Below are 15630 nucleotides of genomic sequence, written 5' to 3'. Positions count from 1 at the left end.
AAGCTGCGCATGTATGTATGTATACCGGCCCGCTGTCTGCAAAACTCTGAGCCACATACGCACTAGCCCACTGCTTGCATGGCCCAGTTCCAAACCCTTAGTAGTGGGCCGTGGCATGGAGGTTGGGGACCCCTGGTATCGCAAAGGGGCCGATCAGTTAAAGCAGGGGTAGTCAACCTTTTTATACCTACCGCTCATTTTTGTATCTCTGTTAGTAGTAAAATTTTCTAACCACCCACCGGTTCCACAGTAATGCGCCGTGTACTGTCTGCACATGCCTCTCGTGCATCGTGGATTGGGTTTTGGGGAGGGGATGCCAGCTACCAGCTCTGCTTGTCTGTTACAGGTGGGTGGTGTGGGGGGAGATGCACGAGCTATTCTGGGACGAGGCTCTTTTGTTTGCAGCCGCACTATAGCGCCATTTAGTTTCACTTACGTAACGTGAACTAAACTTATGCGCGGGCGATACAAATAGTATATTTTCAGAAATTTAAATTGTCACGGGGAATTTTATGTAAACCTAATGAAACTGTTTTTAAATAATGCTATGAAAATTTTTTAGAAAGTCGATTAAATTAAGAAAAAGGATAAGTGCTGCAGTATCAGACAAAACCCCTACCGCCCACCATGAAAGCTGGAACGCCCACTAGTGGGCGGTAGAGACCAGGCTGACTACCACTGAGTTAAAGGATAAATTCTGTTGGGTGCAGAATCCACTCTGGTAATGTTTTGACTCTCTTGGATGGGGTTGGAAATTCCAAAATTTGTTCATTGGGTTCATTCCTTCACCTTGTTATTGCGCGAGTATCCATACAGCCAAGCAATGAATCTGGCATGCTCAGCGCAAGGGAGTTTGTAAAGCAACTGTGACAAAGACGATGCTGCGTAGGTCCGGTATTCGGATTTATCCGGAACCTGGAATGAAAAGGCATAAAGGGAGCGATCAAATTTAGCTGAAATGAGATGTTCCTCTGCAGTGAATGCCACCCAGAGCTGGATGTTATTTTTTTTTTTTTTAAATTAAGGTTTTATTTTATGATATAAAATACAAAGAGAAGAAAAAATATGAAATTAAGGGAAGGAAAGAGAGTGGGGGAAAGGGGATGTGAAATACAAGGGGGAAGAGAAAAAAGAAAGAAAAAGGGACATTGACTTCCAACTCTTCTTAGCACAGTACAAGATAAACACACTCCAACCTCAACTTTTTGCTTTTACACATTAATATATAACTAGCCATAGGGATGCGGTGGCTCAGGGGCTAAGACAGCTGAGCTGGTCGATCGAAAGGTCAGCAGTTCGGTAGTTCGAATCCCCAGTGCTGCCGTGTAACGGGCTGAGCTCCTGTTACTTGTCCCGGCTTCTGCCAACCTAGCAGTTTCGAAAGCACGTAAAAATGCAAGTAGAAAAAATAGGGACCACCTTTGGTAGGAAGGTCACAGCGTTCCGTGCGCCTTTGGCGTTGAGTCATGCCGGCCACATGACCACGGAGATGTCTTCGGACAGTGCTGGCTCTTCGGCTTTGAAACGGAGATGAGCACCGCTCCCTAGAGTCGGCAACGACTCGCACGTATGTGCGAGGGGAACCTTTACCTTTATATAACTAGCCATTCCTATAACGCCAACTCTTTCTAATCAACAGAACCAAAGTCAAAGCTTCGTTTTTTTTCTTCGCAAGTACAAATTCCAGAAGTGACATCCAAATGAATACAAATTTTCCGCTTTCAATAAAATAATCAACCTAACCATTCCTGCTTTATCTTCTTTGCTATGGAAATAATGTGTATTTCTATTGGCACCTAGTACTCTTTGTGAACTGTCACCATTTTTATTTACAAAATTCATTGTATTCTTTCAAATCTTACTGAAAAACAAGGAAAAAAACCCCATTTTTCACCCTTCTTTTGCTTCAAAGTACTAAACTTTTTTAAAAATTTTTTAATCAAAAGTGTTTAATACATCTTTGTCTTAATATATAAGCTTTAAATTTCACTATTACATTTAGATCCCTCCCTCCAAACTACCCTTATAGAATTTTTTTTCCTTTAGTAAACATCCTTTTTAACAATTTTTCTTTAAATTGATACATCATTTTCTTTAACTTTCTCTTAATACAAGTACTCTCAAATATATTTTCAATATCTTTTTCCTACTTTAAGAATTATTTGAGCATTATATATATGTAAAAAAAAATCATCTTCAAATTTGAGCTGGTTACTGGATATTGATACCCTCCTTTCCGTTACAACTGATTCACGAAAGAAGATCCCAGTCAAATGGCCACCTCAAATGAATCCCCAGTTTAATACTAATCAATATTTCAATTTAATTATTAAAATGGTTTTAATGCTAATCCCTGATTATTTACTAAATCTGCACTATTAGTCTTCTCATCATTCCCATCACCCATCTCCTTCCATTTATGACTGTATAACAGTAACTTTGTTGCTTGTATCCTTACGATTTATATTGATATTGTTTCCTGATTGCTTATTTGTACCCTATGACTATCATTAAGTGTTGTAACATTAAGTGTTAAATTTGTACCCTATGACTATCATTAAGTGTTGTAAGTGTTGTACCTTGATGAAGGTATCTTTTCTTTTATGTACGCTGAGAGCATATGCACCAAGACAAATTCCTTGTGTCCAATCACATTTGGCCAATAAAAAAATCTATTCTATTCTATTCTATTCTATTCCATTCCATTCCATTCTATCTCTGTCTATTCTATTCCTATCCTATCCTTTCACATTATAACAACTGCAGAACTAAAAGACTTGGTTCAGTCCATGGGAAGACATTGTAAGGCCGTCATTCATACTAAAGGTTACCCAACGAAGTATTAACTGACGTGGTGATCATTTTTGTATATCTTGTTTTTTCTATGATCATTTTTGTATATCTCGTTTTTCTATGGTGATCCTTTTTGTGTATCTCGTTTTTTCTGTGGTGATCATTTTTGTATATCTCATTTTTTCTATGATTTTTGTGTATCTCATTTTTTCCTGTGGTGATCATTTTTGTATATCTCATTTTTTCTATGGTGATAATTGTATATCTCATTTTTTTCTACGTGTTTCACTTTTCTTCTTTATACTGTAACTCAGTGGTTCTCAACCTGTGGGTCGGGACCCCATTGAGGGTCGAATAATGATTTGCCAGGGGTCGCCTAAGACATCGGAAATATGGGAAGTATACTTGCGAGTCGAAGAATTGCGCTCCAATGGTTGAGTCCACAAGCCAGCTGCAGGCGTGATATTTAAAAGAGAGAAATCTTTGCTCTGATGTCTCCCTCTCAAGCCAGCTGCAATCACTCCCAATCGCTAGCCTAATCTGGCTTCAGGCGCGATAAACTTAACAGAGGAGGAGTCTCTGCTTTAATGCCTCCGTCCTCAAGGCAATTGCGAGCAGTTCAGATCGCTAGCCAATACGGCTTCAGGTGCGATAAATTCAAAACGAAAATAATTTTATGGTTGGGGTCGCCACATCGTGGGGAATTGTATTAAAGGGGTCGCAGCACTATAAAGGTTGAGAACCACTGCTGTAACTGCTATTCTAATAGCAAATCCTTCATAAACATTATTGCATTACATTCTTGATTTAAATTATCTTTCCATTGATATATAACTTTATGGTACTACTCAAAAAAAAAAAAAAGTGGTGTTATGAGCTAGTTTTAGAAAATACACGTTTCCCAAAAAGGTTTCCACAATTTCAGCCACTACTGTACACCAAGTCATCAGTTCTCAGTTGACAGCGTAGTCAGGAAAATTCTCCTCCATCCCTGTCCCCCTCCCCCACCCCCGCAAACGGACAGGTAAAGAACACACCTCACCTTGACACAAATATGCTGCAGCAAGATCCTCAGTACGGGGAAGGCAACTTCTTTCAGTTCTTCAGTCAGAGAGCTGGATAGGAGAGATACAAATAGAGGTAGTCCTCGACAGTTCATTTAGTGACTGTTCAAAGGTAGGGCCGTTTTTTCACACCGAAGACCCCTGTAGCATCCCCACGGTCATGTGATCGAAATTCAGACCAGCTTGGCAACTGGTTCCTATTTATTTATGACGGTGTCAGCGTCCTGGGGTTTATGCGATCCCCTTTTGTGGCCTTCTGACAAGCCAACTTAACAATTTCCTAACTTAACAAACTGATATGATTCACTTAACAAAGGGAGCAAGAAAAGTCGTAAAACGGAGCCTCTTCATTTTAAGAAGAGACTAAACAGTCACTTATCTGGAATGGTATAGGTTCTCCTGCTTGAGTAGGGGGCTGGACTAGGACCTGCAAGGTTCCTTCCATATCCTATCCTACCTTATCCTTTCTTTATTCTCTTCCGTTCTGTTCTATTCTAATATTACTCTATTCTATTTTATTCTATTCTTTCCTTATTCTGTACTATTCTAATTCTATTCTATTCCATTCATTGACCTATTCTATTCTATTTTGTTCTGTTCTATTCTATTCTTATTCTATTTATTCTATCCTGTTCCATTCCATTGCATTCATTGTCCTATTCTATTCTTATTCTCTTTATTCTATTTTTTTTGAAATTTTTTATTTATTTTTAGACATAGAATAAAAAAACCTCATCAAATCAATTCCATTACAAATATTCTATTCTATTCTATTCTATTCTATTCTATTCTATTCTATTCTATTCTATTCTATTTCTATTCTACTCTATTTCTATTCTTATTCTATTTATTCTATTCTATTCTATTCCATTGCATTGCATTCATTGTCCTATGACGTATTTATTCGCGCGGGACTGGCTTAGGAATTTTAAATTTTAAAATTTTAAAGGGTTTGAATTTTAATATTTATATTCGATACAAATTTTAAGGGGTTTTTAACGGTATAATGTTTTAAATTTTTTTGCCAAACATATAATAAGTTTTTTAATTTCTGTTTTTATCTGTAAATTGTCATTGTTTTATTGTGGCTGTGAACCGCCCTGAGTCCTTCGGGAGAAGGGCGGTATAAAAATCTAATAAATACTAATACTAATACTATTCTGTTCTTATTCTCTTTATTCTATTCTTTTTTTGAAAATTTTTATTTATTTTTAGACATAGAATAAAAAAACCTCATCAAATCAATTCCATTACAAATATTCTATTCTATTCTATTCTATTCTATTCTATTCTATTCTATTCTATTTCTATTCTTATTCTATTCTATTTATTTATTTATTGCATTTGTATACCGCCCTTCTCCCAAAGGACTCAGGGCGGTTAACTGCCAATTAAAAGATACAGTAAATACACATTAAAAACAGACTAAAAATTTATATAAATAGTGGCCAAAAATATTAAAAAACTAAATAAGACAAAAAACTAAAACCCCATTTAAAATTACTTAATCAGGCTAGCCCTGCTCGATGAAATAAGAGTCTTCAGCTCATGGCGGAAGGTCCGAAGGTCAGGAAGTTGGCGAAGCCCCGGAGGTAGCTCGTTCCAGAGGGCAGGAGCCCCCACAGAGGCCCTTCCCCTGGGGGTCGCCAGTCGACATTGTTTCACCAATGGCACCCCAAGGAGGCCCTCCCTGTGGGAGCGCACAGGTTGGTGGGAGGCTGTTTGTGGCAGTAGGCGGTCCCGTAAATAGCCCTATTCTTATTCTATTTATTCTATTCTATTCTTATTCTATTCTATTCCATTCCATTCCATTGCATTCATTGTCCTATTCTATTCTAATTCTAATTCTATTCCATTTCATTTCATTCCATTCCTTATTCTATTTATTCTATTCTATTTTATTCTATTCTGTTCCATTCCATTGCATTCATTGTCCTATTCTATTCTATTCTATTCTATTCTATTCTATTCTACTCTACTCTACTCTATTCTACCATTCCCCAAAAAAAGGGGTTCTGCACAAATCCAGAAGAAGTGAAAAGGTGGAGTTTTACCTGAGGAACTTGAGGGCCAGTTTCCTTGCATCGATGATTTGAGAAGGGATGGGGAGAGAGACGCCGCCTTCTTTCCCTGGTAGCATCAGGATGACCCTGAGAAGTTGATAGAATACTTGGCGCAAAGTCTAGGAAAGGAAGGGAAGAGGGAAAAAAATGGGAGTACGGACAGCCGGAGTTCTTTTTACAAAGGTAACAAAAGTCCCAGACTGAGCGCCAAAGAATTGAGGCCTTTGAACTCTGGTGCTGGAGAAGATTCCTGCGAGTCCCTTGGACTGCAAGGTGATCCAACCGGTCGGTCCTAGAGGAGATCAACCCTGACTGCTCTTTAGAAGGCCAGATCCTGAAGAGGAAACTCAAATACTTTGGCCACCTCATAAGGTCCTCATAGGGCCTCTGGTGACTCAACAGACTAAAGCAGTCTGTTATTAACACAGCTGCTTGCAATTACTGCAGGTTCAAGCCCCACCAGGCCCAAGGTTGACTCAGCCTTCCATCCTTTATAAGGTAGGTAAAATGAGGACCCAGATTGTTGGGGGCAATAAAAGTTGACTTTGTATATAATATACAAATGGATGAAGACTATTGCTTAACACAATATAAGCCGCCCTGAGTCTTCGGAGAAGGGCGGGATATAAATTCAAATTTAAAAAGAAAAAAAAATAAGAAAGAAGGACTCACTGGAGAAGAGCCTAATGCTGGGAACGATGGAGGGCAAAAGAAGAAGGGGACGACAGAGAACGAGGTGGCTGGATGGAGTCACTGAAGCAGTAGGCATGAGTTTAAATGGACTCCAGAGGATGCTAGAGGACCGGAAGGCCTGGAGGAAGGTTGTCCATGGGGTCACGATGGGTTGGACACACTTTGGACTAACAGCAACAAAAGTCCCACTTATCTCAGTTAAATTAGCAGCTTTACTACAAGAGTCACCTTCTACATTTAGACACCTTTGGCCGGAATGATTGAGTCTTTATTGACATAGAGACAGAGGACAAAAAGCATACTATCTGTTTTATTTAGCCTATTTTAGAAAGCTCCATATAACAGGTTTCAGCTAGTATGCTATACCTCTTTTACTCTTTTTGAGGGGGGGGGGAGGAAACCAGGGAGAAGAAGAGAAAAACATGATTATTTCTAGCCCTGTTCTCGTTCAATAACCCCATCCCTAAACCAATGCACTCCGTTATTAAAGCAATCTTTTATAAAGGGAACATTTTTTTTCAAAAGGAAGCATTTATTTCAACATTTCTGCCGGGGGGAGGGGGCAGTGGGGAGAGAATTTGTGCGGAAAGCCAAGGAAAAGAATTTTTGGAAGGTTTGATTTAAGGCAAAAGATCGCAAAAAAAATGCTTCTGGAAAATTAGCGCCATTTCCCTGTTTCCCAGGCCAAGCATGTGCAGCAGTATTAAAGCTCCATCTAGCAGGAAAACCACAGAATTGTTGGTAGGGAGTTTTGGCTTTGGAAAGAGATTGAAAAAATTGCCCAAAAAATAATTTTGAAAAAAAGAATCATTTTCACGTACCTGCTTCCCTGATAATCCCAGACATCAGATTTGGGGGTGGGGGAAATAGATGGAGGGTAGGAGGTCCAACATGTTGACTGAGTCAGACAGCGATGAGGCTGAGGTGGGGCCAAGGCCATCGGGGAGTGATGTGTGGACTCCAGAGCCTCCAGAGACTGATAGTAGTGAGGCACGCATGAGAAGAGCTGCCAGAAGGCAAGAGCAGCTCAAGCAAAGAGGACGACTCGGGAGTAGGGCCAAGAGATGATTGGCCCCGCCCATAAGGCTTAAAACAGACCAGCAACAGCGTATGGGCTTTGCCGAAAAACAACATTGGTAGCTTCGTCTTCTTGCATTTATTTTTGTATCTGTGACTTCTGAACGTTTGCCGAGAAAGGCCTTTGGCAATTTGCCTAATTGGACCAAGGTTTGCCATAGGACTGAGGAATTTGTGTTGGGAGGAATTTGCTTTAATTTAGTTGAAATACGTTGGGACTGAAGTAATTCTGAGCTGTTCTAATAAACTGTGTTTATTTTTTCACGGACTGAGTTTCCTACTACCCACTTGGGTCTGGGTCACAACACAACATCAAACAAATGCTCTTCAGATTTAATAGGGTTATCTCTAATGGGTCACCTTTCAGAGAACAATAACTTGCTTTTAAATCAGCACCCAGGTTTGATCTAGTGTGGGAAGGATTAGCTGGCAAACAAGACTGTCATTGCTTAGGGTATATTTGATTATGGTGTGAAATATTGATCCAAAATCTCTGAGAGGCCCCTTTCTGTCTGTACCCAAGGAATAACATGAAAGGAGGATATGGCTGAAGGATCCAACCTCCCTTATACTACTAGGAGGAGCCTGAATAGGTTGAGAGTTGGAGCGCCAAAGTGTAAGACCTCAAATGGAGGTTGTTAGCGGATAGCAAACACGTTGTGTGAATGTGGAGACACAGAGCCTGGCCCATCTGCTGGTGTTTCAGCTACTACCGATAATGACTTATTTTTGGCCAACGATAAAGCCAAGAAGGTGGCTTCATTCTGCCAATTCAAGTCTGATCTGGAAGAAGTAGAAAAAGAAGGAGGGGGAGGAGAAGGAGAATGAAGAGGAAGTAGTAGTAGAAGGTGGCGGCGGAGGAGGAGAAGTAGAAGGCAGAGAAGAAGTAGTAGAAGGAGGATGAAGAGGAAGAAGGAGGAGGAGAAGGAGGAGGAGAAGTAGTAGAAGGAGAAGAAGGAGGAGGAGGAGAAGGGGGAGAAATAGTAGGAGAATGAAGAGGAAGGAGGAGGAGGAGGAGGAGGAGGAGGGGAAAGAAAGAAAGAAAGAAAGAAAGAAAGATTGATTTCCTATTAAGCGACAGCTGGATTTCTGTGGGCACTTCCATAGAAAAGATAGTTTCATAGATCCATGCATTTAGAATCCAACAAAGAACAATATGTATGAATACAACTTTTACCTTGTCTCCTAGGCTGTGAAGTGGGGAACACAACAGTCGTAGGCCGAAGTAAGCCAGCTCGGAGACATACTTGGCTCTGGAAATAGTCCTGTAGCCAAAGGAAAAGTTCTCCGTTGGATCGATTTCGTGATACAGAGTGAATGTTTGCTGATTAAGTCTATTATCTTCAGGGAAAGAACATCTAGTTTTGCTCGATTCCACGCCATCAACACCCATAGGGCTTCACAAACTCACAATACCGTCTTGAAATTCCAGAGCAAAAAAAAACCACAAAACTCACGTCATGTTTAAAGGCTTGAAGTCTTGTGTACAGGGCTCCAGTCTCGTCAGCTTAACAAAGATCTGTGAGAAAATAAACCAAAATACATTTTATTTATAACAGAATGACAGAACAGAATTGTATTCATTCATTCAATTTCTATTGTAGAGTGGTGCGGTGGCCTAGAGGTGGCGTTCTCGCCTCACAATCAGGAGGCTACGAGTTCGATCCTAGGTAGAGGTAGATCTTTCTCTCTCTGGGCACACTGAGAATATATCTGCTGAACAAAACTCCGCACTGGCGACATGAAGGGCAGTCGGCCATTAAATGCTTGGCTACATTCAGTGGCCCAGAATCCATTCCCGCAAGGGATTATGGGGTCATTAAAAGAAGATGCTGATTCAATTTCTATCGTCAAACAGAAGAGGGAAATTGTCACACTGACGGTCCCTTATCATGACAAATATTATAGGATGATAAAGCTGGGGAATTCTGGGAGTTGAAGTCCACACATCTTGCAGTTGCCCAGTTTTGAAAAAACACTGATCTGATTACAGGTAAACTTTGACTTATAGTCATTCGTTTAGTGACCATTTGGAGTTAACAACAGAAAAAGGGTCTCGCAACCAGTTCTTGCACTTATGACCATAATGCGCTCCCTGCCGTCATGTGATCAAAGTTCAGTTGCTGGGCAACAGGTATTTACAACGGTTGCTTTATTCTGGGGTCAAGTGATCGCCATTGGTGTCATTCCAAGTCCCAAGCAAAATCAACGGGGAAAGCCAGGTTTGCTTAACAACCTCTTGATTCATTTAACAACGGCAGTGATTTGCTTAATAAGCGTGGCAAAAGAGTGTCAGCTCGCCTGTTCTCGAGTTGCCACAGGCAAGGGGGATTGGAGAACGAACTATGCAGCTGCAGCGAGGCAGCATGGTAATCAGAACAAAAGCACATTCCAGCTATTTCTCTGTCAAGGCCGTCTCCGCGGTAACCCACAGTGGCCGAAGGAGAGTGATCTCTACAATCCGTGAAATTGCTCCGTTGGAGAATGTGACTGATGACACACTTTGGAGGGGAGGGGGGAAACAGAGGTCAGAATTGGCTTCACTTGGATCCTGCTGACATGAGGCTCCTAATAACTGGATTTCTTTTGAAGCTTGGCTCAAGGCTCATGATTTAATTAGGGCATCGGTTGGAACCTTGACAGTGAGGTCCTAAAATCGGGTCTACCCTTAACAACTGCCTTGCTCAGCAATGGAAATCCTGATCCCAATTTTGGTTGTAAATCGGGGACCAGCCACACTAGCATATAGGGGGCATCCTGCCACTTTAGTGAAGAGATCGCAGTCACCTGAATACAGGTCTGCACGCACTGGGGCCTCTCTTTCAGGGACATCTTGGAAAAAAGCCTCAGGAGGTTTTGCAGCAGGAGGAAGAGGGCCTCGCGAATTTCGAGAAGCTCCCTGGCGGAGAAGTGTATCTTCTCTTGAACGTCTTCCTCTTCAAAGATGTCTTCCATCTAGAACGGCAAGAAAAAGACAACGGATCAGTTAAGGGCCTCTGGTGGCTCAGACTGCTAAGACAGGCTGTTATTAACACAGCTGCTTGCAATTACTGCAGGTTCAAGTCCCACCAGGCCCAAGGTTGACTCAGCCTTCCATCCTTTATAAGGTAGGTAAAATGAGGACCCAGATTGTTGGGGGCAATAAGTTGACTTTGTATATAAATATACAAATGGATGAAGACTATTGCTTAACACAGTGTAAGCCGCCCTGAGTCTTCAGAGAAGGGCGGGATATAAATGCAAATTAAAAAAAAAAGCAAGATTCGGAAATTGCAGCTTCCCGGTATTCATCGTTATCTTTTAATGGCTCCATAATCCCATGCGAGATGCAGTCTGGGCAACTGCATGGAGCTGAGTATTTTTTAAAAGTGTTTTTTTATTTTTTAACAAACACACACAAACAATGCCATTTTTTCTGAACAGAGTCCCAAATTTATACAGCTTTTAGTTATCTTCCAACACAATTTATATGTTTCTTTCTAATATTCTTTCTCTCTAATTTTTACTTTCTTTTCCTTATTTCTATTATATAACTAGCCTTACCCTTCGCCCTAATCTCTGATTATTAATCAATTTTTTTCTTTTTTCCTTCTCTCATTACTTCCTCCAAATTAAACCCTTCAGTTTTAAATCAATCGTTTTTCTAATATTTGACCTTGACTCTAAGTCATCCTATTCAGATGTTTTTCCATTGCTCCCTTTTCACCTCACTCACCCGGCATCAGTACTCCGTCCACATCACCGCTCCTGCTCAAAAACTTAGTCCGGTTGCCCCAGCTTAATGATGGCCGCTATGGCCACCGCCACCGCGTCGAAGAGTTTCCTCTGACCTCTGAAGAACTTGCAGGGTTCCTCTTGGTCGTCCGAGGTGCCTCTCCTTCTTCTCCGTCCCTACAGGACAGATCCAGTCCGAAGACCCTTTGACAGCGGTTTGTCAGCTCGGGATTTCGCGAAGCTCATCAGAGCTCACTATTCCCCGACTGTCTCGCCATGACGCCAAACTGGTCCCTGATGCCCCAAAAATTGGGGATGATTGATTTAGAACAGGAGTGTCAAACTCAAGGCCGGGGTGGGGTGGGGTGGGAGACAGATCTGACCCATGGGGTGCTTACATCTGACCTGCAGGGTTGATACGGGTTGCTGCCAGCGTCCTAGGTATCAACCAAGCACCTTCTTAAGATATACAAGGTTCCAAGTAGCATAGTTTTTTGCAGTTAAGCTGATGTTATTGCAGGAAGCTGCGATTTCTTGATGTGTTTTGTAAAATTCTTGGACATGGTACCAAGTGCCCTGATGACAATGGTTATCATTGGGTTACATCATCATTATTTATTTTATTCATTAAATATGAAACTCAGTCAACTGAACATTCAAAAATGCATCACAAATACCACTGACTGGTGCTAATGGTTGATACGTGTTGCTGCCAGCATGCTAGGTGTCAACCAAGTACCTTCTTAATTATCATCATCATCATCATCATCATTTTTACCGGAATGTTCTCATTTCTTGCTGGCTTCCCTTTCTTTCTCTCTCCCATCAAGCTTTTCGTCTGTTTTTTTTTCCTTTTTCTGGGCAAATCCAACTCCTCAGGCCAACACTTAGACAAGGTTTGGAGACATTTCTCGAACATCACTGGGTGTAATATCTGGTTGGCTATGCTGCCTGCCGAAAAGACCATTTGCATATGAACGGTAACATACAGTACTTTTACACCACACCACCTGCAGCTAACGGAACACAAAAAAGCATAATTGATAACATATTATCAGGTGTTTTGAAACCTTCTTGAAGCTAGCTTCCTAACAACCTAGATGTTCTGACCTAGGCTCCCTTAAAAAGCAGGAATTGGTCCAGGCAAAACCTTTTTTATTTACACGACTGTGAATTACGTTCATTCGCAGTCAGCAAGGTTTGTCCAAACAGTTTTTCAAAGGAATCTTCCTCAACACACACCTTATCTCGCTTGGCAAGCGGCCACGTAACTTGTTTCCAACTGCAGTACAAGGCCAAACTTGGCACAGTCACTCAGAGTCACGGAATGAACGAATTGTTTCCTGCAAAAGCCCCCTCCCCATTCGCTCCTTTTTTATTTCCTATGGGAGGGGCCAATCACCTCCCAGGTTTGGCTTTACTCCCGAGTTGATCCTGCTTTCTGAGTTCTTGTCTTCTGGCAGCTCTGCGCATGTGCACACTGGGAACAGGCTCCAGCTGTTCCTCTGCCTCGCTGCTGTCTAGCTCCCTTTCTGCCTCCGACGCAAGCCCTCGTCCGAGGTTTCTCCAGTCCCCAGGACTGGCCCAAGTTCCTCCCCAACCTCCTCACTGTCCGACTCTGCTGCCAGCTCCAAGCTAACAACACTAGATACCTCTATTTGATGTCTTATCTTTCTATTTCCTCTCCCTCCCCAAATTACTTTCTTCCATACGTTTTATTTCTCACAAGGATTGTTTGGTAAATTAGGATGAGACCAGACGATTCACCGTAGATTAATGGGAATTTGAGTACAACTTTCCCTTGGTGTGATAGTTTTACAACGCCGCCTTTATTTTTGCTACTGTTTCTTTGCCTTATGGGACTGACGTTGTTCTTCACCTGGTTCCAATGAATGGATAAGGAAGCTTTACAAAGTTCACACATTGCTAGTCAGATTTAATCTTCTATTAATCTTCTCATCGTTCCCATCACCAATCTCTTTCCACTTATGACTGTTTGACTGTAACTTTGTTGCTGGCAATCCTTATGATTTATATTGATATACTGACCATCAATTGTGTTGTAAATGTTGTACCTTGATGAACGTATCTTTTCTTTTATGTACACCGAGAGCATATGCACCAAGACAAATTCCTTGTGTGTCCAATCACACTTGGCCAATAAAAAATTCTATTCTATTCTATTCTATTCTATTCTATTCTATTCTATTCTATTCTATTCTATTCTATTCTATTTTGCTTTTCTAAGACTGGCCTACGCACTGTTCTGACTTGGGCTTCCCAAGAGCATGAAGCAGACTCCTTGTCCCGACAAAAAAAAACCCTTTTTTATTAAGTTACTGTGAATTCCTCTCATTCACATCCAGCGAAGTCTGTCAAGGGAGAATTTAAAGTCACAGACCTTCTCTGGCTTGGAGAACTGACAGGCCGATATCTTCAAAACTTGGCAAGGAGTCACTGAGAGTCATAAACCAATTAAGTGAACTAATTGACTCCTGCAAATTCCCCTCTCCTTTCGCTCTTTATGGGAGGGGGGGGCATTCACCATCCAGCTGTGGCTTTACTCCCGAGTGGACCCTTGTTCCTTAGCTGCTCCCTCCTTCTGGCAGCTCTGCGCATGCGCACTCTGGGAACAGGCTCCAGCTGTTCTTCTGCCCCACTGATATCCGACTCCGAAGGCAGCAGACAATTGTCAGACGGCCTTGGCCCCCTCTCTGCCTCCGATGCAGAGCCCTCATCAGAGCCTTCCCCAGACTCCAGGACTGGTCCATGTTCCTCCCCAACCTCCTCACTGTCTGAATCTGCTACCAGCTCTGCTGGCGGGCCACAACATGCACTCCACATATGTCCAAACCCATGTTTGTCACCCTCAGCAACTTGAAGATGTGTGGACTTCAATTCCCAAAATTCCCCAGCCAGCCATGCGGGCTGAGGAATGCTGGGAATTGAAGTCTACACATCTTCAAGTCGTTAGGATTGAGAAATGTTGGCCTAAACTTAAATCAGATTGAGTGTTCTGTCCTCCCTCGCCTCCGTCCGAGCGATGGCTTAATTAGCCGGCACTATCAGCCCTGGCAGCAAAAGTGTGAGTGTCTACCAAGTGGCTCCGTTATCTCCCTCAACGCCGATAAGTCAAACAGTACTTCAGCTCTTAGTTCGGCAGTTAATTTGCCTGCTACGAAGAGACACAGCAGCTCTCACTGCCTTTATATCCTGTGGGGTGTGGCTCAGCACTTCCTAGGCCTGCCCCACCCCTGCTTCTGTTGTTCCTGCCTCTCCTGCCTACGGAATCTAGGGTCCAGCCAGGCCTGATTGCCATCAGCTGGGTCTGGAGGTGTGTCCGGGGGGAGGGGGGGAAGAGTCAGGGGACGGAGGCCTCATTATCTCTTTCATCTGGCCTGCTTCTGGCTCCTGGAGCTGAGCCAGGGAAGCCGGTGCTCCCGAGGTAAGTCCTGACGTCCCTTCCCCCTCACTTTCTGGCAGGAGGGCCGGCTTGGGGGGCGCAGACACAACATTAAGAATCCCTGGTCTAAATCAGGTTTATGGGTCCTGAGGACAGTCCAGAAGAAAATGAGGAGAAACTCCATTACTGTACCAGCTCCCTTGTTTGATTGCTTGATATTCATCCCTAATCCTCACAGACAGTGTTACTGCGGCTATCGATGGAGCTACGGTTCAATGCTACCTCGTTGAGATGTCCATGCCAAACACGGGCCAAAGCACAACACAAGCAGTTCACAGACCTACCAGGAATTTCAACTAATAAAAAATACAATCCAGCCGCGTGGAGGGCAAACAGGCGTTGTTGCACGTTGGCCTTTCTGTTCTGGGCCTCTTGGACAAAGTGATGCAACACAGCAACCATAGTGTTAGGGGAGAGATTGTTTTCCACCAAAAGAGGCCAGATGCTCTGAAATGAAAAGAGAACAAGCTTAGCAGGCTCACATAAATCATTTTTTTGTGTGTGTGTGTCAGCAGGGTGGATTTTATTTTATTTTATTTATTTAATCACATTTTTATACCGCCCTATCTCCCAAGGGACTCAGGGCGGTTTACAGCCTATTAAAACACAAATACACAAATATAAATACAAGATAAAACATTGATTAAAAAACTTATTAAATAAGGCCGAATTTAAAATTTATAAAACAAATAATAAAACCCCATTAAAAACTAAATTAAAATTAAAATCCTAGCCCAGTCCTGCGCAAATAAATAGATGTGTC

At 42.1% G+C, this 15630-nt stretch overlaps 1 protein-coding gene across 3 annotated transcripts in view; it reads right to left on the bottom strand.

The window, feature by feature from the left end:
• Positions 1-15630, bottom strand: part of NCAPD3 (non-SMC condensin II complex subunit D3) — a 71841-nt gene that overhangs the window by 45957 nt on the left and 10254 nt on the right. For 2 of the 3 annotated variants that reach the window (XM_058193993.1, XM_058193994.1), the window contains 8 exons: positions 15152-15314; positions 12183-12355; positions 10478-10645; positions 9148-9209; positions 8868-8955; positions 5912-6039; positions 3836-3908; positions 790-915 (listed from right to left, as the gene is read on the bottom strand). In XM_058193993.1, coding sequence (XP_058049976.1) covers positions 790-915; positions 3836-3908; positions 5912-6039; positions 8868-8955; positions 9148-9209; positions 10478-10645; positions 12183-12355; positions 15152-15314 — 981 coding nt within the window. Of the gene's footprint in view, positions 1-789; positions 916-3835; positions 3909-5911; positions 6040-8867; positions 8956-9147; positions 9210-10477; positions 10646-12182; positions 12356-15151; positions 15315-15630 lie in introns of those variants that run through there. The other variant, XM_058193995.1, reaches the window with a different exon arrangement.

Source organism: Ahaetulla prasina, chromosome 9, assembly GCF_028640845.1.
Source record: "Ahaetulla prasina isolate Xishuangbanna chromosome 9, ASM2864084v1, whole genome shotgun sequence".
NCBI classification, from domain to species: Eukaryota; Metazoa; Chordata; class Lepidosauria; order Squamata; family Colubridae; genus Ahaetulla; species Ahaetulla prasina.
This window is presented reverse-complemented; position numbering and strand designations above follow the sequence as displayed.